The 24351-nt window shown below is 51.4% G+C and overlaps 2 protein-coding genes across 2 annotated transcripts; one reads left to right on the top strand and one right to left on the bottom strand.

Annotated features, from left to right (window-relative positions):
• Positions 1 to 1115: 1115 nt before the first annotated feature.
• On the top strand, positions 1116 to 7326 carry TGME49_230020 (kinesin motor domain-containing protein; the record flags this gene model as incomplete). The annotated part of the gene is made up of 11 exons (XM_002367882.1): positions 1116 to 1364; positions 1796 to 2014; positions 2481 to 2813; positions 3415 to 3600; positions 3970 to 4098; positions 4516 to 4616; positions 4990 to 5258; positions 5683 to 5818; positions 6229 to 6409; positions 6790 to 6876; positions 7108 to 7326. The coding sequence occupies 11 exons, from the start codon at positions 1116 to 1118 to the stop codon at positions 7324 to 7326; spliced, it is 2109 nt and encodes a 702-aa protein (XP_002367923.1).
• Positions 7327 to 9777: 2451 nt separating this feature from the next.
• On the bottom strand, positions 9778 to 23170 carry TGME49_230010 (hypothetical protein; the record flags this gene model as incomplete). Its single annotated transcript, XM_018780242.1, has 16 exons — positions 9778 to 10593; positions 11378 to 11625; positions 11978 to 12526; positions 12989 to 13287; positions 13932 to 14043; positions 14733 to 14952; positions 15988 to 16214; positions 16847 to 16894; positions 17469 to 17661; positions 18331 to 18408; positions 18942 to 19091; positions 19991 to 20137; positions 20568 to 20693; positions 21361 to 21446; positions 22074 to 22230; positions 22739 to 23170. 16 exons carry the CDS (start codon positions 23168 to 23170, stop codon positions 9778 to 9780), a joined length of 3888 nt encoding a protein of 1295 aa, XP_018636900.1.
• Positions 23171 to 24351: the final 1181 nt, after the last annotated feature.

The raw sequence follows: 24351 nt of genomic DNA, 5'->3' as shown, positions 1-24351 counted from the left end.
CGTTTGCACAGCAGAACTTCCGACGTCTGAGAAAGGTCTTGTCCAAATGTGAAATACGATACACTGAGTTTGTGCACGAACACCCAACGATATTGACACACGTTACTGTCAATGCATCGGGAAAATGCTAGCGAAACCGTCTGCAGGAAGGTGTGCCACAAAAAACTCAGAGTGGAAGGAGTGATGAACTGTGGAAAAAATTCAAGGCGGAAGAAGAGGTGTTCATTTTGTGGAGGTCGCAGGTAATTCAGCATTCAAGGAACGACGCATGATTCGAGGGGCCACCCGTGGGCCCCGACCCTGTTGTCCATCCTTGTGCCAAGCCCCAAGTTGCTATGCGAAAGCGGAAGCAGGTTCCCTTCATGAATTTGATGTATTCGCGTGGTCAAAAATTCATTGTCAAGTTCGTATTTCCATGGTTGAATTATTTCACACGACGGACGCCCCTCCACCCCAACCCGTTATACAAGCCTCTCTTGTGTTACACGTGAGGCAGGAGCAGGCGCCCATCCACCAAGAAGCGACAGGTTGCGATGTCGAGCGAAACCGCTTCTACCCGTCTGAGTGACCTCATCGTGTCAATCTCTGGCACCCCACTTTCGAGCTGTTGCTGAAACTGTGTGGGTGGCCGTATGCCGCCTACACTGTGTATCAGCTGAGCAGTCACACTTCCAGCGCCTCCCTGATTCTTGGTAGGCCTCATCAGCTTCAGAACTGCGCATGTTCTAGCCCACATGTAGACTGCAGGGTTGTTTTGGAACCTGTCGTACCAGAGGTGGCGGAAAAAGTCGTTCAATTGCCGTCATGTTGACACCATAATAATAGTTCGGCTGAAGAAAGCCAGTCATTCGTTGATCTGGATGTACAGTGTCCTGTGAAAAGCCCTACCCGGTAATTCAACGCCGTCGCTGGGTTGATGCTGATCACATGCCTAACGCAGTCAGCCGAAGCTGTTGTAGGCACTTCTTCAGCGACATGAGCGACAGTGTGGGCATGTTGTGGATCAGCTGCCGACGTAGGCCCTTTCGTGAAGACAACAGTTCAGTGGCTTCGTGTGGCATGTCGGTCCCTCAACGAACAGCTTCTGTACAGAATTTGCGAGCCTCATGTCGCATATGCGGAACAGCGTTCGAGTCGCCGTCAGGACGCGGCCCACGCCTAACTTCAATGACAAAATATTCTGCATCGATGAAGAACAGGGGACAATCGACGTGACAGTGCCTTCCCGAAATGACGTGTCCCATTTCAAATTCGACAAAATGTTTCACAACGCTCCGCAGGAGCGTGTCTTCGACGACTGCGTCCGAGACATAATCACCAGCGTCATGGAGGGTTACAACGGCACGGTTATGGTCTACGGACAGGTAATGTTTCAACACTAGATCGCACAACTCGTCCTGGAGGCCAGATATAACTCACCAAAAACCCGAGAAATGCAATGCAGCAACTGCCGTGGGAGCAAACGACAACGGAAGCTCTACTTGAGCATCCGCGGCCTGGGTCCCTCAGAACTGGACACTGCACTGCCGCCGGAACACCGTAGCGTCCCCTCCGACAGGCTATATTCCACAGCTTTTTCCACTGCCAATTCAATCACATCGGTCAACCGATTCTCTCTTCTCATGTAATATCAGAATTTCTCGGTGTGCTCGCTTCCTGGAAAATGTCCCCATGCAGCATGATTCCGAGAAGTGCCAAGCAAAGAAGGGATGTTCTATGGTCCAAAAAATCTTTATCCAACCGAGTAATTGACAAGGTGTGATGGAGTGTCGCTACTGCGCGTGTCGTTTGTCAGACGGGAGCGGGAAAGACCTTCACGATGAGTGGCGGTCCTCGTAATTTTGAGCTACGTGGTATCATCCCGCGAGCAATCAGTGCCATCTATGAGGAGGTATCAAACCGACCAGAGACCGCATATACAATTCGCATCTCGTACACTGAAATATACACAGAATTCATGTACGACCTCCTCTCGTCTCTGTCTGTCGGCAAGCAATCGGGCAACGAGCTGCAGGTGAGAGCCCTTGGCACAACAAAGAGGTACGCCCGATCTAACGAGGAACGTAGGAACTGTCCATCCGTCGTTGACGAAGGAAAATCCTAATGACAGTACCTGTTTCAAATCAAAGCTGAGATTATACGGCTTCCTTCGACCCGCCTGCAGTCAAGCTGTACAGCTTTCTTCGACCCGCCTGCAGTCAAGCTGTCATTCTTCTTGCATCGGGGTGTCCGGTAATCACCCGTAGCACCGACTCTGTATCCACAAACATGGTCAGAACAAAAGCCGTAGTGTCAACTTTGTATCTACAGAGGAGAGAGACTGTCGTGAATGCAAGACACACAGAGCACAAAGATGAAACGCTTACTGTGGTAACATTTCCCATTACTACATTTAAAGAGTCAGTGTCGCACATCCCCATCGCCTGTTCTAGGATGACGTCGTGCGGGCACTGCAAAGACGTGAGGTCATTTGCGTTTAGATTCAGGAAGATGCGAAAGGAGGCCTGTTCGTACGAGGTTTGACTCTCCGCCTAGCTGCTACAGAAGAAGAAGCGTTGAACCACTTCTTTGAAGGCGACATGAATCGGGCCGTTGCAGGGCATACGATGAACGCTCAATCGAGCAGATCTCACTGTATTTTCAGCATCTATATTGAGGGCAAATCTCGAGTCGAATCGAACGATAGAATCGTGACTTCCAAGCTTCACCTGGTGGATCTGGCTGGCTGCGAACGAGTCAAGAAAACAAAGTCGGATGGCATCCTACTAAGAGAGAGCTCCTATATAAACAAGTCTCTGTCCTTTCTCGAAATGGTAAGTTAGCAAGTCGGGCAGGATCCGCAGAATCGCTTCAATGCGCAGACCTGTGCGTCAGAATCCGCGTACCGTATCATGAAAGGGACAGTTAAAGTAGCCGCGTGTTCTTATACCATCATGGCAAGCAAAGCATGTTTGACTATGCACCACGTTGAGAATGCTAACTGAATCATAGGCACTCAGGTGAGTATTGTAGACTCGTTACGAGATGTGTGCTGCGTAGTTCTGTGTGTCCAACTGTAGTCGTCTTTATGAGTCACGACTGCAGCAGAACGAGGCAAGAATAAGAGCAATGGTGAATGACGGCATGTACCAGCTTGGTCGCGGCCTTCTACAGCAATCCCCCACCCGAAAGTGCGCTAACTCTCATGTGGTTAAGATTTAAATCTCTTCTTGCCGCAGTGAAGACTTGGCGAGAACCGGACTGCCGCTGCCTATACCGGAGGAAAGGATGATCAGTGTCAATAATGAACTCGATATCACTCCGCGTAACTCTTCGCAGGGACACTGTAACGTTTTAAAAGGATAGGGGTGACTTCAGCATTCGGCAGTGGTTCTGCACAACGGCAGACTGCATCGCTTTGCCTTCAATTTTCAGGTTGTTGTGGCGCTGGGAGAGAGGGGCCGGGATCACATCCCTTATCGATCCTCCAGATTGACTCACCTTCTCAAGGACTCTATTGGCGGTAATTGTCGGACATGCATGATCACTAACATCTGGCCGGAGCCGCAGCACATGGAAGAAACGATCAGTACCCTCAGATTTTCGACGCGAATGATGCGCGTAAGACCGTGTTTTCCGTGCAAAACTACGCGTGTGGCGTTTGTACGCACACGTGCAAGCGGTTTCCAAGTTTGCCTTCCTACCTCTATAACGGTTCCACCTTCCCCATCGTACGGATCTGTCACATAGATTCATCCTTTCAGCCAGTCACCTGCCCAAGGCAGTTGGAAGAATCCACCTACAGCCTTTTCTTTGGCATCTCCCTTAGTTGCATGTTCAGCTGAACTTCGGCAAATTCCAGTCTTTCTGTTAACGAGGGCGCGACAATGTCAGCTTTGAACAGATGTTACTGTAGCCACCCGCAACCAAGTGAGAGATTAGAGGTACCAAGATCCTACGACTCCCCGTATTGGGCACATGTCCATTCAGGTGTCCAACAGAGCGGTTGTCAACGTGCAAATTGATCCGTTATCGCTCTTGCGAAAGTACGAGCGTGAAATCCGCTCGCTGAAGCAGGAACTGCAAATGCAAAACAACCTCTGTGGCAGAACACAAGTGGTATGTTATAAACGCTTTGACGCGGTGTCTGTTGCCTCGGGCCACAAGGGGCTGATCTGCATATTGCTCAGTCGTATGCCCTGGACTACACGTTATAGCAGTGATAGACCCTATCTGCAGAAAGGGTTCCTCTCACACGTGCCCCCAGATGGCACCAATTGCGTTTTAGTCCCACTCCGCTTGAATTAGATACGCGTATCAGGAACAACTAGTGCGATTCACGCGTGGTCGTTTCCTAGAAGGCTCCGCCTCGCCCGTCAAAGTGTAGAAAGAGGATGTGCCTAGAGAAAAACGAGGTTTCCGCGCATGGCATGTTCTCGGACTGGCAGCCACACACAAGGTGTTACCACTGGTTGGGCTAATGGACACCAACTATGCAACGCATTCTATTTTACTTGATGCTTTGCCTTACTTAAGGCGTATGAAGCACTTTCTCCTGACGAAAAGGAAGAGATGAAAAAGACGGCCCAGGCATTCTTCGAAGGCGGAACAGAACTTATTGAGATCGTTTCCCTCAGGTAAACTGCCTACAGAACAGGCGACAATGCTGCAGTTTTAACAAATCCTGGTATGCTTTGTTTGACGGCATACGACTGTTCCTGTTTTCCAAATTTCAGTTTCAGTTGGGTTTCACATTACGCTTAATGCCATCTGACGCTTGGTAGTGTCTAGCTGATCGCCCACGTGTCCGGTTGTCAGAATCACGAATTGCGACAACACCGGAAAGAACCCTGAGTCCCGCTAGGACTAGCGCTTACTTGGCAAGCTTTGAAACAAGTGAAGGATCTCCAGAAGTGGGACGCCTGGGGTGCTGACCAGCTTGCCTGCTCGGCCACCGAGCAGTGTGACTAGTTGTTATCATCTACTGTAGATATATCGGCGTGCACGCAGGCAAGTAAATGAGTTGATGCGAATCATGCGCGAGCTATACCAGGAAGCTCTTGTCCCGAAGCGAGATGCACAAGACAGTCATCCGGAATCAGTTACAGGTGTATCAGCACAAGATCCAAGTGACGGACAGATTGGCAAGCAGAGACATGTGCGAGTCGCAGCATCTTCCGCTTCAGGGAGCTCTGCAGCAACGAAAGAAAACATGGGAGCAGCCACGGCGACACTGAAGGCTCAGCCGACTTCCGTTGTTGTGAAGCCGGGGCCGATGCGTAAGTGAGCGGTGTGTTCGAACGTCGGAACTGACCTTCTGTGTGAGAAAATGCTTTAACAGGGCCAATGTTTCTGTACGCTGCACAGTGGATAGCATCGGTTCCTGATGCGCGCCTCACAGTGTGATGAAGGGACAACCTGTGAAAGAATGTCCGATGACTGTTCCCACCAGCAGCCGGTTGCCTTTTGCACGCAAAACCCAGTAATCCTTCTTCTTGGTAGTTTTGCGACGAGGCAAGTAGTCCGTGACAAGTCTAGCAACACTTCTCTGTCTTCGAGTCTCGCATTGGCTTTTTCGGGGATGGCAACATGGGCCTTATGCATTTGCAGGAGTCAACATGCATGGGGAAGTCTTCAGTGGAGCATGGTACACCACGTGAAACCTCTTCAATCGGTTTGCGTTCTGGTACTGGCGATGCGCAGATGTTGGCGTGGATGATCCTGGATCTGGAGGAGTATCCCTCGGCATTGACCCGGACCAGTCCATAAGAGAAACCAGGCAGAGCATGGAGAGGAACGACAGCCCTCAGCAGAGCTTTTATGACAACACCAAGCCGCGGTAAGCGATTCTGCCCAATTGAATAAAAGAAGGAATGTTAACTACTACCGTTTATGATTCTCAGACCCTAGTTCTATTGTGCTAGCAAGCATGACTACGACAACGCTCAGTACATCTATGGGTCTACTTCGAGTGCACCTTGTCTTTTATCGGTGCGTCATAAGTCTAAATTCATTTATTCCAAAGAAAGGACTGGTGTGCTCTGCAAATTCAGGTGCATCAACGATGCCAGCCACGTACCCACATTCCGCGCACTGAGTTTCTTGTTGTCTGTCTACGAGCACGCAACCCTGGTCATTGATTAGTGCTGCAGGCTGAACACTGTAGAGCCTCGTCTTGGACTGTCTTTCCTCATACGTGTCTCCATGGACTCACGTGTGTTTTTCAAGCACTGCGAACATTCGTCTCAGACAAAGCCTAAAAGACGGATCCCCATCTCGGTTGCCGCGAGCGCGAGAGGGTGATCTGGTAGATCGAAAACAAGCGTACTTTGACTTCAAGCAGGGCGAGGGGAAGATATATGAAGACAGCTTCATGCAAATTCGTCATGAACTGAATGAGAAACGCTCGGCGTTCACAGCTCTCGCTGCGGTAGGCATTTTATTCTTACCGGACTATTGATAGTGCCTTCTGCCACCGCTGTTTTCCTTTCCGCCCATTCTGGAAGCCCAATCAGAACTGGGTACTTGAGCTTCGAGCAACAGAACGCCATCACCATATCAGTTGCCGCAAAACTTTCTGTTCAGACAGATGTGTTTGTGTACGAGTGCCTTTTCGTGTTCCGCTATCTAAATATTCTCGGTGAGGCAGGTCGATGATATATCTGTCAAACGTTAACTCGCTTGTAGCTGGCCCTGCCGGCTTGCCTCTACCGTGCAAAAGTAGGCTTCGTTTAGTGTCGGAGTTTGCAAGAGCGATTCATGCTACAGTCTATGAATATCAAATGTTCATTGTGAAATATTTATATCCAGAGCATTACTGTTTACGTTGACGAGATGGAGGCCCTCAAGGAGAAGTTGCGGATCAAACAAGAGGCAGCCGAGGAGCTCACAATGGTGGTAGGTCTGCGACACTTCCGTCTTAGTCAGGAGTGCTACAGGACATGTTTTCTCTTTCCTACGTCACCTTCCACGTTGACAAAACAGGCGCTGCGGCATGCTCCTCAGCATTGTTTTCCAGCCTGAGTGCCAGTAATCCCGACTCGCTCTGGAACCTGCTATTCTAAGACATTGTTGTTGAACTCGCTTACTCAGCTGCGCCTGAGACGACTTGCCGGCTGGTGTCCGTAGGTCCCCGGGACGGACGGACAGAGAGTTGTGGATGAGGAAGAATTCGTGCTCATGAAGAAGCTGAAGGAGACGAAAAACAAGATTAGAGCCGCCATGAAGGAAAGGAAGAACATAAAGGCTGCCTTAACGCAAGGAGAACACGAGATTGCTCGCTGTAAAGTTGAGCTGGTGAACGCATTCAGCGCCTGGTATCGTGCCCACGTTTCACCCGTTGCGTAATCATTAGCACGGCAGCCATTGCCTGAGCCGGCACATCACAGAACTGCACAAATAACGGACACTAAAAGGTGCTAAGTAAATTGACAAGCTGGAGATTGTGGCAATATGCGTCTTTCATCATACCCATCTTGCCTGGTGCGCTAACGCTGTTCTCCTTATTGCAGCAGCTGCTTCCTGTTCTCATTTCTTTCCAGGTATGATCGCATGTATGGAGGGCCGGGCATGTCTCCTCTCACAGGACGAACTGCCGTAGGAAGTCATCCGTCGGATGGTGACGACAGCGGAGACTACGGGGTAAGATATTCGAAAGCACTGAAACGGTATTTGGCATACTTCTAGCCAAAAAGGCGAAGCATGACCGGTCTTGAAACTCGTTCTGCTCAGACGCTAAAAGCAATATTTTGTTCTTAGATCATATTCGCAATAACGACCTGGGGCACAGTCCAACAGAATGTTGTTGTGTGACGCCTGTGTGCGCACATTGCCGGGAACGGACGTTTTTTGCTGGAACGGTACCGGCACTTGTTTCCTCAAGCAACCTCGTGAAGTATTTCCCTGCACTCGCGGGATTGTCTGAACTTTCTCGTCCATTGCATCCTCAGTCATGCACCCCTAAACGAGTGAGTTGACGCCATGCAGTGGCAACAGCACACTACAGGTCTACACAGGCAACAAGAGTGAACCGAATGTGTTGCGGATGTGTGGATGCTTTGCTGCCTGAAGTGTACTTTCTTCGACGCGGATCGAGCGGGCGATTCAGCGGCAGAGACATACTATAAAGCTATGTAAGAAATGTTTGCTTTGGTAGTTGGTGAAACATCCGCGGGCCGCGACGCATCTTCGGGAGCGTAAGCTCACTGTATGACGTACTTTATCTCTACTTTGTATTCGCAACGATACTACCAGCGACAGCAAGCGCGGCGGCACTCTGGTGGACCTAGCAGCCATTTCTTTGGGACGAGTGCAGCGCATTTGTGGTACAAATGCCGGAACAAATGACACGGCAAAGTGGTGACTCTGAACGATTCAAGAATCGTGTTACGAGGATCGTTTGTCGCGTATCATCCTCATTAAGTGTCCCAAGAGCATGCCCAATCTTTGTGCCATACGGAGTGTGTAGTGTGAAGTTGTCGTTCTTATGCTCGCCTGCCAGGCCTTGTTTGGATTCTCCGAGATGCACGCTCGAAACTATTTCGCTGCTTTGTTTCTCCGTGTGAATCTCAGTCGAAATGCGAGGAAACACAACGCCGGCACATCTCTGCCCAAGCCGAAACGAGGTGTAGCCAAGCGCTGGTGATCGAGAAGTTGAGGAATGTCGCATATGTGCCAGTTCGTTCACACACTTATCCGGTTGTGTGTCTACGGATATTCTTTTAAGAAAGTGTGTGAATTCTTGGGGAGAATACGAGTGTCTTGCGTATCGTGGTCTCAAACCAACTATCGTGTGGTCGCGTCCGTCTTCGCCAGCGCGTTCTGCGAAAAAGTCAGAACGTGGTTCCACTCTAGGATTATGTACATTGGACAGAGAGGCGCTGTTCTGCGTCCATTAAGGTTTTTCGGTTTTTGCCTGTACAGGCTGAAACACCGACAAGTTTCAGCTGGAACGAAGGTTGCCGGTGACTAAATGACTTTTGCCCACGCCAGGAATCGTACACCACCGTAAATGTATCACTCTTCGTTTGACGGCGCTAACAGGGAATCCCTTAGAAGATCCACTCTCAGCTGAGTTAGGGAGAGAAACATGGAGAGGCCGATAGGCTCTTGGCTTTCGCCACTGGACCTCTCTACAGAACCATGGCAAGTCTTCCACAGTTTCAGTGTCGACCCATGGCACCCCTCAACCGAAGTACGCATGTGTTTCTGGAGATTCGTGTAAAGAGTTTTGATGAATTGGCACGACCCTTCTTTTCCACGAGAGAATCGCGCTTCCTAAAAATTGTCATTTCATGTGCAATGAACAACGACCATAGCATATGCGCTACAATACATACGACAGTCGTGCCATGCGTGTAGTAGGCGTCAGCATTAGAGAAATGCAACCTCTGCTTTGCTGGTGAGATGAGACTGGCGGTCGCTCTCTCCCTCAAACATTGGTATCAATTGTCCATTCGACTGACACAAAGGTCCCTGTGATTTCGGAAGCTGCCGGCGGAACTTTTTTTTCATCGTTTTTACGCATGCATATATCGTTCAAAGTGGCTCGTGGCCTACGAGGGAGCCGTCTTGTTCTGATCACCACCGTTGGTTGCCTGAACCAGCCGAATGCTAGCGTTGTCGTTCTGAAATCAGCATTTTGACGAGAACAACGCGGCACCGCGCGTTGACAAGAAACGACTTTGCTGACACAATCGAATGCGGTATCGAAAGCCACTTGTACACCAACCTTCCACAGCAACTTCAGCGCCCTTACTTTTCCACCCCAAAGACGTCAAAGTCTCAGTCTGAACACTTTTACTCAGCTTCCAGACGCCTGCGAGTGGCTTTAGGCAGCGGACCGCCTCCGAACAGCCCGCCTAGGAAGCCCGGTGCCGCATGCCAGCCCAGCGGAACATCGTGGCGCGGCGCACCAAGGGTGGCAGCCATCGGGGTCGGCAATGGATGCATTTGCGGATACACATGTCCATAGGGCACAGCACCAGGCATAATCCCTGCCAAATGAGGGTCAAGACTGGCTGGAGGCGGACCGCCAGGAAACACCCAGGCCGTTGGGACGCCCCCCGCAGCCGAGGGGAACAGAGGCGGGCCTACTGCCCCCGGCACGAACGCCTCGCGGCCCAGGGCACTTCGAGCATGAATGGCGCCGCCAGGAGCCACCACAAACTCTTGGCCAGGATAGACCAGCTGCTGAGGGACCGGGTACGCACCAGCAGCGAGAGCACGCGCCCCCACCGCATGCGGCTGTCGGATGCCTCCTGCCCTCGGAGGCGGCGCTGCATGGGCGAGCGTTGCGGGCCAAGGCGCCGGGCCCCCTGCAGCCGCCTCGCCAGGTGCGTGCAAATGAGGATGCAAATATCCTGGCTCACCCAACTCGCCGGGGGCGCTCGCGAAGAATTCGAGGTCGGGGGGGATAGGTGCCTCGTCGTCTCCGCTAGAAATGTCTGAAAGAGCAGAACTGAGCACCTCAGACGCCCGCGGGCGGCCTCGACCGTCGCGAGATGCCTCGCCGCGCCGCCGGTGTCCAAAGAAAGACCGCGGTTGAGACGAGGAACGACGATCGGGGAAAGGCGACGGAGACGGACCCGAACGCGACTCTGCGTCTGGCTCCTCCTGGAACAACACAGAAACGTGGTGCCAAGAAAAACTCCAGGTGACTCGGATTGTGTGTGTGTGTGTGCGTTGGACTGAAACGTCTTGTTCAGTCGGTTCTGATTCTCCAGCACTTGCGACCTTAAGTTTCACCGGGGCGATGGACACGCAGCGGGTTCCACGACTGACAAAGACCTAAGCGGCTTCAGTGAAACATCATCTCAGAAGCTGAGATTGGTCACCGGCCCAAAACTGAAGCCAAGAAGGTCCCACAATGTCACAGTGGTAGTTGATACAAACCTGACATTTTTTTCTGTCGCCGTTTCTTCTCGGTTCTTGACATGCGTGAGACGCTCCAGTGCCCGACCAATAGGCCCCCGCGAATGTCTTTTCAACATGTCTCTTCCCTAGCAAATCCACCGGTCTTAACTGAGCCTCGAACACACACCCCCCCCCCGCCGAAAAAAGACCGAACAGTGCCTTGAGGTCCGACCCTGTCTACGCGTCCAAGACTCGTCTCTTCGAGTTGGCTTCTTTCGTACACGCAAAAGGTTTCGTCCAATGCGCTCTCACTTGGGTACTTTGTGCCCTTCCACAAAGACCACACCCGTCCTGCTTTTAAAGGGAACAATGCATGCGTGGGGAGACGCAAACGTTTCTGCTGATTTCGATCTACAAGATGCCGTGAACAAAAAGCCCATGCTTCTGCTTTCAAGATGCTTCCAGGAACTCGACAGTCTGAGAGCGTCGCGGATCCGTCCACAACGCACGCATGCTTTGCACGCCAGAAAAAAGAGACACTTACGTCGGCAGCCGGCCCCGCGCTTGCCGCCTCAGCTCCAGACCCAGAACCCCCCGGGACTTTTTGCCTTTGGGGAGAAGCGGCGAGCGCATGCTGCTGGATTTGCATCGCCCGAAAACACTGGAGTTGCGAGTGCCGCAAAGCCAGGAGGTCCTTGACCGGGATCGGAACGCGTTCAGATTCTGGGACTTCCGGGAGCTCCAGGCCCGCTAACGCCATCATCGTGTACTCCACGAGATCCGCATCGACGACTGTGGGCGACACAGCAAAGTGAGCTTTGAAGAAAAAAGTAAAACTCAAAACATCCGAGCCAACAGGTTTCGTCCTCTTTGTTCCGCGGTCAAGCGAAGTGTCCTGAAGCTCACATCTCGAAAAACGTCGATAAATTGCCCCCCGGTGTACGTACACTGCAAGGCTTAGGACTGTTTGTGCTAGCAGATCGAACTTCCGCTACGTCAAACGCAGAAGTTCCGAAGCTGCTCCGGAAGGCGTCTGCTTTCTACCTCTCCAAAGAAGTTACCGGGACTAAGGACGCGAGTGATTTTAAGAACAGCACGCCCGCCAGTTAACCATTTATCGTGAGTTTCTCGGTTTCAAGCCTACAGTTGCGCATGTCGTTCTTCGGCAGCAGTGCAAGTAAATCGCAGATTGCCTTAGGCGGGTCGACCGGAGGGCCCGCAGACGCCTCGGCGTCTTCCTTGTCTGGAGCGACCATCGCGGCCATCTCCGGAAATTTTCTTTTCGCTGTTTCCGACAGCTGCTTGCTCGTGTACCCCGCTCCTGTGGCCACTGCGGTGCTCGCCACCGCTGCCGCGATCTCGCCCATTCGCGCCTCCGCCTCCACCTTGCCCTGGGGCTCCTGCTCTGTACAGACACCTGCAGCAGTGGGCCGCGAGTCGCGGTCTCCACCCTCTCCCTTCCGGTGTTTCCCGAGCCTCGGACCTCTCCTCCGGCCTCCGCTTCTGCCTCTCTCGGCCTCTCTGTGGAACTCGCCTTCCTCTCCGTCTTCTTCTCTCTCCATGTCCTCATCGAATGCGTCTTCTGCTGTCTGTTCCGCCTCTTCTGCGTCGGCGAAAAAAGAACGCAGAAGCGAGGAACGAGGCGCCAGGCGACCGAGCAGGTGGTAGCAGTCCGCAATCTCGTTCAGACCATCTGAAACACCCCAGACATCCCAAGAACCGCCGAAGGTCGCGGTGTGGATTCTCCATGCGCCAGAGAAATACAGAGACACTCGAAATGGACGAAATCCACGAAAGCAAATAAGACAGAGGCTTCCCACAGCTTTCGGCTGAAAAGGAATTGCAACGCTGCACAAAAAGAGATGCATGAACTCGCCAAGGCACCCCTCAAACTGCATTCACTGTCTGTCACTACGACGAACATACGCTCACGTTTCTAGGCGAGCAAGCAGAGATACCACATGGCAAATGCCCTTCATAATTTACATACGAGCATGTGTATGACAACCTCGAAGGAGAAACAAAACTCGCGACGTCACACTGAACAGAGCCTTCTCTCTAATAATATGCACGGATTCTTCTTAGTTGCTACAGAACCAGACGCGTCGCACGTTCTCTCTCTTCTCCCCTTGGGAGTTCGACCCGCTCTGCGTACCTCCTCCCATGAACTGGCGTTTGCGGACGGCAAGTTTGGCGCGAGCGAGGTCGTCCTTTTCAACGGTTGCGCCGTCTGTTGCTTTGTCTTTTCCTTCTGCATGCGCTACCGAGTTGCGATTGCAGAGCACAGCTGTCTCTGCCCGGTGTCGACCCTCGGCGTCCGTCAGCGCCGACGCTCCAGAAGAGTCGAGAGGCCCACCCTCGAGTTCCGCCGCGGACTGAAGCAAACTTGCGTCGTCGAGGGGAAGCTGAGCTCGCTGCTGAGCTCTCAAATAGATCACCCCCTGCAGCGAGGCCCTAAGGAAAGCAGAGAAAGCGCAAGATGAAAACGACGGCTTCCCCTTCTTGTTCCGGCGTCGATGTCGCGCTATAACATGGACACATGGAAACGAACGTAGATGCATCCGAAGCGCCACTGTAGAGCCGAAAAAAGAAGACACAACCGTAGCGGCCGTGGTCGCTGCATGCCATTCAAGAATACGCGCGTTGTCGGCTTCCCCGGAATTCTCACTAAGGCGCAAACGACGAGCACGGCAGCCGAAGACCGACGGCGACGCAGAGGGGAATGAAGGGAGGAGACGAATAAAACAGACAGCAGAACAAGAGACTCGGGGAGAAAAGAATGGAAGAAACGTTCGAAAGAAAAGAATAAAGACAAGAGATGTCGCTGTCTTGCCTTTCGCAGACAGGGAATGAAACCCAACTGAAGTATTGACCGGTCTTGTAGACACGCAAAATCTTCTGCCAGCTGGTGCGGAGATGAGGCTGGAGAGAAGAGGCTGGAGAGAAGAGGCTGGAGAGAAGAGGCTGGAGAGAAGAGCGAGGTCACAAAAGCTCCGCAGATCACTTCTTTCTGTGATGAAGTCTCGTCAGGAGGAAGACCCGCGGCCGGAAAAGTCGAGTTCCCTCCACACGGAGCAGCGTGAACTGTGAATCCTTACGCGTCTCCGTAGCGCAGCTCGAGCCGAATCCATTTGCGCCACAGCAAAGCACTCCCAGTTCCTTGTTCCCTTTGCAGAGCGCAGACGGAAATTCGAAGCAGTTCTCTCGCCGCTGAGACACCCCACCAGACAGTGGACACAGACATCCCGAAGATCGTTTCCACGCCTAGCGCTCACGTTTTTGCGAAGCCGCCTCTCGCGTCGACGCTGGGAGGGGATGCTGGACACCAACAGTGGACGACTCTACCGACCGCAGCAAAGCTTCACTTGCGACCCACAAGACCCTGCACTGCAGCGCAACAGCGGCATCTCTCTCTCTGGTCACGAATGCACGCATGCATGCACGCGGCCGATTCCGCTCCTCTCGGTGACGCGCAGGCCTCAGGGACAGAAAGGCACTTCAAAGCTTCCAGATCTCTCAATGCAGAACACACGCTTTCTCCTCTCGAAAACCGGCAGCAAGTCTACAGGTAGACAAATGAATATACACACAGACTCAGAACCAGACATACACAGACCTGCTTGCATTTGGGCACAGCGAAGTACCAAATTCGGTCGGAAGATACGGAAAGAAAAGTAGAGGGATAGATGGAGACGCAGACAAGCAACCATGCGTCAATGGAGGTTCCTACAAGGGGAGGACCTGGAGTGAGATCCCTCAGGAACGTCCTTTGTAGGTATAGATTTGTGTGTGGAGGAGCCGACGCGCTCGCTGGGAAGAGCGTTGCGACCCGCTGTTCTTTTTGCTTTCAAATCGCAACAACGCAGCGCAGTCTGTTTGGACGGAAACGGTCTCCTCACCATCTAGGCGGCCAATGTTGACAAGAAAGTCGACATAAGCAAGGAGAAAGTGGACATGCAGCCGGTAGCGTTGGTAGGCGATCCGCAGCGCTCGCAACGCATTTGCCTCTGAACGGTAGATACACCACTCGGCCTGGGCATAGGCGAGACAAACCTCCCAAGGACATCCTTGAGGGAACTTGGCAATCTCGTAGAAGCTCGTGCGCCACGCTGTCTCACCCTGAAACATTGAGAGTCAAATGCCAGGAAAAAGGAAACGCCGTTTTCAATCGAGATGCAAACGCCGCAAAAATACTGAAATCGTTATGAAACCTCAGACGCCAGCAAAGGCGCTTTCAGTTTCAGCAGAGATTCGACGGCCGAAAAAGAAGTGACTTCCTTTTGTTGGCGCGCATGCATCAGGCGAGCGAATGCATGCAGTCGGCGAGGTGGGCAAATGCAGGGCGACCGAATAGAACGTGAAAGAGGTTTCAAATACATCGCCAGACGCTGCATCTCCCTGCCTGGAGATCCACCGAATGCAGCATCGACTCCGAGAGACGACGGCGTCCACGACTGTGGACATATATACACACAAAAAGGTGGCTCGATGCGGCTGCTGAGAGAAGAAGACACTTTGTCTGACAACTTGGAGGCTCGGCGACACGGGAGACGCCTCTCCCGCCCATCGCTTTCTCAAGACGCACGGGCGTCCAGTCCGCTCTTCGAGGATAACCGAAGTCAAAAGAAGCCGCCTGCACCCGCTGGGAGTCTCTCGAACAGGCGAAAGAGACAGCAGTTCCCTCCTAGCCATGGCTCTCGAGACGTGTGTGGATGCGCGGTGTGATGCCTTCCTCATGCGGAGGGAAGGATGCGGAGACCAAGGACCAAGCGCGAAGACCCACAGAGAGAGACAGGAAGCCAGCTCTCAAAACGAGAGAGACAGAGGGCAATCAAAGACAAGTGAAATCTAAACCAGTGCACAGGCTGCATGGCGTCGGGTGTCTTGCAACGGCCGCCCACCCTCGACGGACTTCCTGTCCAGAGTCCTTCGGCAAAGGAAACATCCCGACACAAGAGATAAAAAAATCAGAAAAAAACCATGAGAGAGTCGCCAGTGCAGGAGGCGGATCTCTCCCGTCGCGTTCCTGTTGTGGGCCGAGGCCGCGCGACGAGGAAGACACAGCGAGGAGACCCTTTCACCCAGGGAGAACCGGAGTGACGGACTGCAGATTTCAAGTGTCTCTCCTTCTGGCGATTGGAACGCAGAGCTCACGTGAGTTCTTCGAATGAAGTCCAAGAAGCGAATCAGCATGACAGCAGACGCCGGGCCGCCAGACCTGCCTCCTGGGATGGCTCCCTCTGGAGCAGAATCTCCAACAGGAGACAGTGATGTTGTGTGCAGCTGCGCCTGCACAGCCAGCGCCGAGCGATACACTGCGTCCGCTGCGTTCACGAGTCGCCGACTTTCCAGGAAATCCGCCAAAACCAATTGCAAAAGCTCTGAAATACCACAACCATTCACGCGCAACTTTACAGACGCAAATGCACATATATATGCATACATGTATACATATATATATATATATATATATATATCTGTTTATTTGCGTGTATACGTATATACACATGTGCACATGGTCATACAGAAAGACAAATATATGTGCATATATGACTATATGCACAGATGTACACACATATTCGCACAAACACATATTTATGAACATATATAGATACAGACAGATATTTGTTTGGATGAGTGCGTGCGGTTTCTGTGGTTTAAATCACCGGGTGTTCCAGCGTTCCTTAAGATTGATGTGGGTTCTGCGCAGCCATCAGCGAAAGAATACCACGTGTACGCAAGCAGGTGCATGCATGCAAGCCTGTACAAATCAGAAGTTCGCTCGAGGCCTTCGGTCCTCCCCTACGACTCTGCAGTGGGCGACCTGGCTCTGGCTCGCCGGGAAACACTTTGAACAAGCCCCTTTCGATTTACTTAACCTGCATTTACAATTAGAGAAAAATCACCGTGCTAATGATAGATGAGCACCTCGTTCGCGTCCCCAGTTGGGCTGTGAACGCTGGCCTCCAAAGAAAAGAGAGAAAATAATAGAACAAAGAACGAAAGACCCTACCGTCGTCTGGAAGGAACTGTTCGATGGCTCGGCGCAGAACTGCCACCGCTGCAAATGGCAACAAAGAGAAACACCTACTATAAGCACTCATCAAAAGACACAAAATGACCGAACATATACACACATATATCTAGATATGTATGCATTTCACGTGTATGCATATATCTGCAGAGATACACATACACATGCATATCAATTTACAAATACATACATATATATATATATATATATATATAGTATATAACACTCTGTAGATCAGGCAAACAAGGTGCATTTAAGGCCTAGCGAAAGGTTGAAAAAGTAGAGTGTGAAAGGAAGACGAAAACGCAAGTGCACAGGGGAGCACGACAGAAGATTCTGGAAAAGCGTCGTCGAGTTCTCTGTCATCCTATCGAGCAGAACATCGACCGTCACTGTGCGATCTGATCCGGCCATCGATTGCCTCTGTTTCTTCTCAGTCTCCTCGCCGTCGATCTTCCTCCACTTTCACGTCTGCTAGGAGTCTCTCTCTCACCTCTGTTTCGTTTGTCTCTCCTCCCTCTCCCTCTTTTTTTCTGTTTCCTTTTTTCTGCATTTTCGTTTTCCGCCGCCTGTCTCCTCATGTTCTGGTGACCTTCCTCACCTTTCTGGGGGTGGTTATGGGCTAGGAGAAGCTGGAAAAAATCGATCCAGAAGTCGGAAACGAAGGCACAACTCAAGAGACAACCTTGAAACAGGTGCGTGAGGCGACGAAGCAGGGAACTCGCATGCAAGCGCAGCGGATTTTTCTTTTCGTAGCGAAGAAGCGCGCGCCAGGCCTCCAGCTGCAGCTGAATCTGCACCCGAGAGAGACAGAACACGCTCGGTCTTGTTCAAGGAACTGCCCGGGCGGCGGGGATGCAGCAAACGAGTTATTTTTCAGACGAAGCAGGAGGAACCGCGTTCACATCGAACTTCGGATGGTCATAAATATATATATATATATATATATATATATACATATATATATATATATATGTATTTGGACGTGCTAAGAACAAGTATATGCATACGCGTACTCGTACATTTAGAAAGGCATCCATTTATAGATGCATATCTATCTATCTATACATATATCTATAAATATATATATATATACATATACCTGTATATATGTGAAAGAGTTTGTACGTGCGAGGTGTGTATCTGTGTGAGCACAAGCCTCTGTCGAACGCAAGGAAATGTCGAAAGGGCAGTCGGGGGATGCAGCGGACGCTGGGAACTTCGTTCGTCAAAAGCAAGAGAAAGCGAAACAACGAGGGGTCTCTGAACGTCTTGCCACAACGAGCTGTGTGAAGGAGAAGAAAGACGAAGCAACATCCAGCTGAAACGGCTGAAGAACTATCGCGAGATTCCTCTCGAGAGGAAACAGACAAATGCAGCTCGAGAGACAACACAGACGGGTCGCGCTCTCCAATAAGAACCCATCAGCGGCTGAAGAGGTAACAGAAAACTCGTCGTTTTACCTCCTGACTTTTCACAGCCTCATGGAGCGGCACTGCCAGCATGAGCGGATCGATGCGTCGCGTCAGACGCAGAATTTCCTGCATGCACGAAGCAGCCACGACACTCGAGAAAGGAAAAAGCCAGGATGCAAGAAATGGCGGTTGAGACACACACAGAAACATGTATAAATAAACGCAAAAGTTTCGAAGAAGTCTCTTTCGTGCTCTCTCTGGACGCGCGTATCTTTCGCGGCACACGCCGATGTTCCAGACTTTCCTGCAGGCTCTAAATCAAAAGCCGCCGTCGTCGGGCAAGCCCACACGCACAATTAAACACTTATATATATATTTATATATATATATATTTATATATATATATATATGTCTACACGTAGGCATGCGTATATACTCCCATAAATTCGTATATATTTATAGAACGTTTGAAACCACAGGCGGCTCCGTATCTCTACTTATATACACGTACAGAGTTTTGTACAAAAGCATAGAAAATTGTGCATGCATGAATGCTGGTGTTTTTTCATGTGTACGCTGGTGTATCTTCTCTGTCTCGAGTACGCAAATACGGAGGACAGATCCGTTTTTTTCATTTCTGAAAAACTGTTGGTGGGCACCTGATAGGCATGTTTGGAGGCTTCGAAGTGCGGTTCCATTTCGCCGGTTAACTTGGACGCGAGTTGAGAATTCGACGCCCCCACAGAACTCTCAAAACTGCAGTAGGCTGCCCAGACGCCGTCCAGTCCGTCGATAGCGGTGGACAGACACTGCAGGAGGAGATGCGAGACGCGGAGAACAGAGGAGAATGAAGCGCAAGACAGAGGAGACGAGAAGCGAAGGCAAGGGGGATGGGAGGATAACAAACAGAGACGAAACGGAGAGGAGAAAGGCGGGGCGTGGAACCGAAACGCGCAACTCACAGTCAAGAAGACACTCACAACCGATTGGAGAGAAGGTACAGGAGGGAAGCGAAGAGAAGAACGGAAGGAAAAACAAGAGAGAAGAAAAATAGAGAAGAAAATACGAGAAGCAACGGGATCCACACGGAAGAACAGAGGGCGGAAACACACATCGAAGAAGAGGAAGAAGAGATGGAGAAGACGAGCATGTGAAAAAACGCGAGGGAAGACGGAAAAAACAGTTGAGGAGGGGAGAGGAGAGAACAGCAGAGCAGAAGAAGACAAGAAGGCGGCTTCGACACGCGGCTTCACTCTCTTTCGGCAACTTTGATTCAGAGACAACATAAAACGAAAAAGACGAAAGATTTGACAGAGCACACGAGAGAAAACATGGGCGTAAACACACCGACGCGATTATGATCCAGACCCCCGACCACCGTCAACTCGCTGTACAAGAAAGACAGGAGAACTTGGATCTCGTGAGAATGCCACAGATACAGACGCAAAGTCCAACTCGGTTTCTTTCCGCCTCGCAGTGGAACCGACGGCTCTCTCGAGCACACATCTATGGCGCATGCAAGTCAGAAACTGCATTTTAAAAACGAACCTCACGCAGATAAAAATGCATCACGACAGAACAGGCTTAAATACGCAGATCGCGGAAACGCGACGCTGCCTCCACATGCTTCTCTTTGCCGAGAGCTGGAGAGACGCCTCCGCATGCATTCTGCCGATGTGCGTGCATGCAGTCCGCGTTGAATTCTCACCTGCTGGAACGCCGTCCGCAGGACATTTACGTCTGAAAGTTTCTCTGAGAGAGGCCCAACAGTCGCGCTGAGAGGGCGACAGAAGCTGCGCTGTTCTTCCTCAGACGCAAGCAGCGGCGTAGGCGAGAGCCCAGCTGGCGAACAGCCCTGCAAACGTGCATGCAGATGAAAAAGGGCACCATTGCATGCAGACTCCACAGTCAAGACGCTCAACAGGCAGGACAACGAGCAAAACAACTGGTGAACAAAACAACACTGGCACCGATCAGTCAATCGTCATCCATGTATATACAAATATATATATATATATATAAAATACGTTGCATGGACGAATACAACTCTATACATATATATATATATATGTATATATATGTAGTAAAAAAAGAAATAAATGGATAAATAGTGACAGATACATGTCTGGGTACGTCTATCGAATGTGCATGTGTGGATATGCTTGACACATCATCTAAGAATGTGAGTTCCTTCACGCAACCAGGTACATTTGGAAAATGGAGGTGGGTGCATGCAGCGTTGACTCTTCAGGCGTTCTGATTCCAAGGACTCCACGTAAACGTACGGGGAGATTCGGTGCGGACAGCAGGCCTTGTGTGTTCCCTTTGAGGAGCAGCAGCGTATTGTGAACGCGAATATACAGCGCAAGGAGCTCCATCCAGAGAGGCGCAGATCGATAGGAATATCCGACCTGAGGCGAGAAAAAACGAAAACCAGAAGCAGAAGAAGGCGACGGCAGCGTATGCAAGAAGAGACGGAGAGAGAGACGAAACAGGGAACAATGCACGCAGCTGTCGCACTAGACTCGACACAGACATGGAAACCAATAATCCTATTCACCGACACTAGAGACATGCAGATAGAAAAACAAATAGTGACACTGGATGGCGACGTAGGCACAAGATGTGCATGCGTACGAGATAAACAGACAACCAGACACAAACCGTAAACACTCTGCAAAGATGTCTTTGTATCATGTAGATATACGTACATATATACATAGAGATATACATATGTATATACGTATATACGCATACATTGCTTATATGGTAAGGTGATCAGGACCATCGTGCTGGGAGATATCAGCTTTTGCGGGAGAAGTATTTGTATTCCCTCCTTTCTGGAGACAATAATTTGGTATCGTGGACTTCACCTCTACAGAGCAACGTGGAGAGACATGGGCGCATGCAGTCCAGTGGCCAGAGGAGACCGGGACCCTATCGGTGCTTTCCAGCGTTCTCAGAGTACTACTCTCCCCACACAGTTGGCGGAAAAACCAATCAGGCTGTTTTCTTTCCAAGCGCTCCTCAGTCTCGAGGGATCTCGTCGGCTAGTATTCGCAGCGGTCAGCTCCTCACCTTGTCCGTCGCTCGGCGCAGATTCTGGACAAAGTCATGAAGACTTCCAACTCGGTAGAGGAAGCGAAGGTACGAGAGCCAGAGGTCTGGAAATCCGAGCACACAAGTCGCCAGCGAAGAACTGTCGCTCTCGGAGAGAAGTGAGATGCACAGGTAGGGAGGGAAGAGAGAGGAGACAGACAGGACAAGAGAGAAACCGGTTTCCACAGACGCCGGTGCGCGAGTCACAGGGAGAGGGAAGGAAGAAGGCGAAGGACGAAGGCGGAAGCGGACTCAACGCAGAAGAACGAAATCCGGAAGGAGGAGAGGACAGTGAAAAAAGCGAGAAGAAGGAGAGGAAAGATAGGACGAAACGCCGGAGCAGAACAAGAGGAGGAAGAGGAAAAGGAAAGAGAAGGACAGAAAAGAGAAGGACAGAAGAGAGGAGAGAAAGGCGAAGAAGGCCAGAGAGAATGGAGAGCAAAAAGACGCAGCAGGAGGAAGCAAAGACGTAAAGGAGTGAGAAAAAATCCGACAAAACCAGCGACGGGGATCCACGTGAAAAATGTGCACCAGCGTCATATCGGCGCGACTCACAGAGACAACGCGGGGATCCGAAAGAAACGAAAGAAACGAAAGAAACGAACTGAAAGGAGGCACTTGCGCGAAGCCGTTCGAAGGAGCATCTGTTTCCAGACCTCGAGAACCCTCACACGCTGTAAGTCGATCTTTACCTAGGTGTGGGCAAGCATAAATGCAGCGTCTATACACTGCAGAGGCCGCCTGAACTTTCCCCGTTCGGTAACAAAACTCAGCGTAGCGTTTCCAGTACTTGACGCTCGTGGGGAAGCTCGCCAAGACGCGCTCGTACAGCGCGCTGCTCTCGTTCATCTGAGCAAGACGGAAAAGTGGAGAGACGAAAACAAGACGCTCCACAGAAAGAGGTACACATCGCGGACGCGACGAAAAGAGCAGGAAACGCAAATGCAGTCATGAGACAACTCTCTCTCCCTGCGTTGCCTCGTCTCCTTTCGATGCTGCAGTATTAAAATTTCACATGTCTTCGGCTCACACGTAAGGGCTCAAACACTCCTGTAGTTACACATATGCATATATACATATATGTACATATATATACATCTATATATATATATATTTATCTGTATGCATCCACAAATCTGGATGCAATTATGGAGAAACTGGGCTTATTCCTCTTTGTTATCTTCCTCTTGTATATATATATATATATCCACATACAGATTGATACAGAGACAGAGGGGAAATGCGTCTCTCCACTGTCGCTTCTGTTTTCTGTCTGCATATATATATGTAATTATCTATACATATATATGTATATATATATTTACAAGTATTTGGAACTTCAGTGGGTGGTGTGTACCTCCAGAAGGGCATCCCAGGCTGCAGCGTCGAAAGGATTGAGTTGAAGACGCGCCTCGAGAGCCATGACGGCTACACTGTCTGCCTCTGGGTCGACCTCAGGTTCTTTCCCTGTTTCTTCTCCGCTGTTCTCCATGTTCACATCTGCCGAGCCTCTTTGCTTGCTGCAGTCGGTGGCGCAAGCGCGGTCATCTATTTCGTTCTCTGCCTTGTGTCCTGACGGCGAGAAGACGCCGTCCAGAGAAATGAAGAAGAGTTGCAACACACTCGCCCGCTCTGTCGGGACTTCCTTCTTCTTCTCTGGCGGCTGCTCGGCCGCAGTGGCTGAGTCTCGAACTTCCGTTGCATTCTCGGCGCGCTGGAGACTCTGACTCTCACTCCACCGCAGAGAGGTAAAATCCCCTGGGGGCGCACCTGTATGCGCTGCCCACATTGTTTCCGCTTCCTTTTCTTCCGGGAGAGGAGACGCGAGGAAGGAAGCGCTTCGTCGCCCTCTCTGCAGTGTGTTGTTCACGAAAAATCGCAGACGCGATGTAGCAAACGACTTCTCGGTTCTGCCTGTTGCAGGATGCACCCTCCTACACTGCCATTCTGCTCCGGCTTCCTCTCTTCTCCTCTGCAGAAGACTCAGCCGCTTCCGGATGACGCCGTCTGGCGCGTTACCTCTTCATCCTTTCTCGCGCTCCTCTCCCTACTGTTCTCCTCTCCACCTGTCTCTCCACTTGCTGCTCTGCCAGTCTCCTTTGTCGTCGTCGCGGCCTCCGCCTCGTCGGCCAGTGTGTCGACGCCCCGCCGCAGGGCCAGGCGGGGAAGGCGGCGCGCGAGCGAGGTTGAGTCAGCTGGCGAGGAAGACCAACCCGACAACGAAACGACTAGAACAGACAAGGAAAGACAGGACAAGATGCACCCGAGACGCCAGAAGCCAGCGGGACGGACGCCTGACGAGTCCTTTGACAGCGGACAAGCGACTGAAGGAAAACAAGAAGAAGAACGAGCTGCGGAGAGAGGCAGATGGGGGAGCGAAAGCACCAGAGACAGGAGACAGGCCGCGAGGCGCTTTCAGAGACAGACAGGAAGAGACGCAGGGCAGGAGCAAAAGCTCGAAACCTCCAACCAGCTTCACGAGGAGGAAACGCGGGGGCCGCCTTCAGATGTCGGCGAACGAGAGACGAACAAAGACGAAAGACAGGAACACAGGTTCTCCTGCAAGAAAGGGGGACCGCGTTTCCTCAGAAACGCGCGCGAAAAAGAGACGGCGACACCGAAGGATGCCCAGTCGTTTGCGTTTCGAACGCTATGTATGTGGACGAGCACCGACCCAGAGGCGCAGCCAGCCGGCAGCGCTCCGTATGGAAGGCGAAGGGAGACTCGCCTTCTTGGGGCCTCTCTTCCACCGCAGAAGACAGACGCAATCTCGCTCGTGAAGAACGATATTCAGTTCCAGAGTTTCGGAAAAAGGCGAAAAAACGCATGCAGGCTCTCCTGGCCTGGGTGTCCTCGGGGAAGAGGCAGGGAGCAGCTGCGGCCGACGGGCAGCCGGCGAGAAAAAACCGCAAAAGACAGAGAAAACGGCAAAGGGAAACGGAAACAGGCGGCAGAGGAAAAACGGAGCGG

Source organism: Toxoplasma gondii, chromosome VIII (genome assembly GCF_000006565.2).
Source record: "Toxoplasma gondii ME49 chromosome VIII, whole genome shotgun sequence".
NCBI lineage: Eukaryota > Apicomplexa > Conoidasida > Eucoccidiorida > Sarcocystidae > Toxoplasma > Toxoplasma gondii.
Note: the sequence above shows the minus strand (reverse complement) of the source record. Positions and strands in the feature narration are given on the sequence as shown.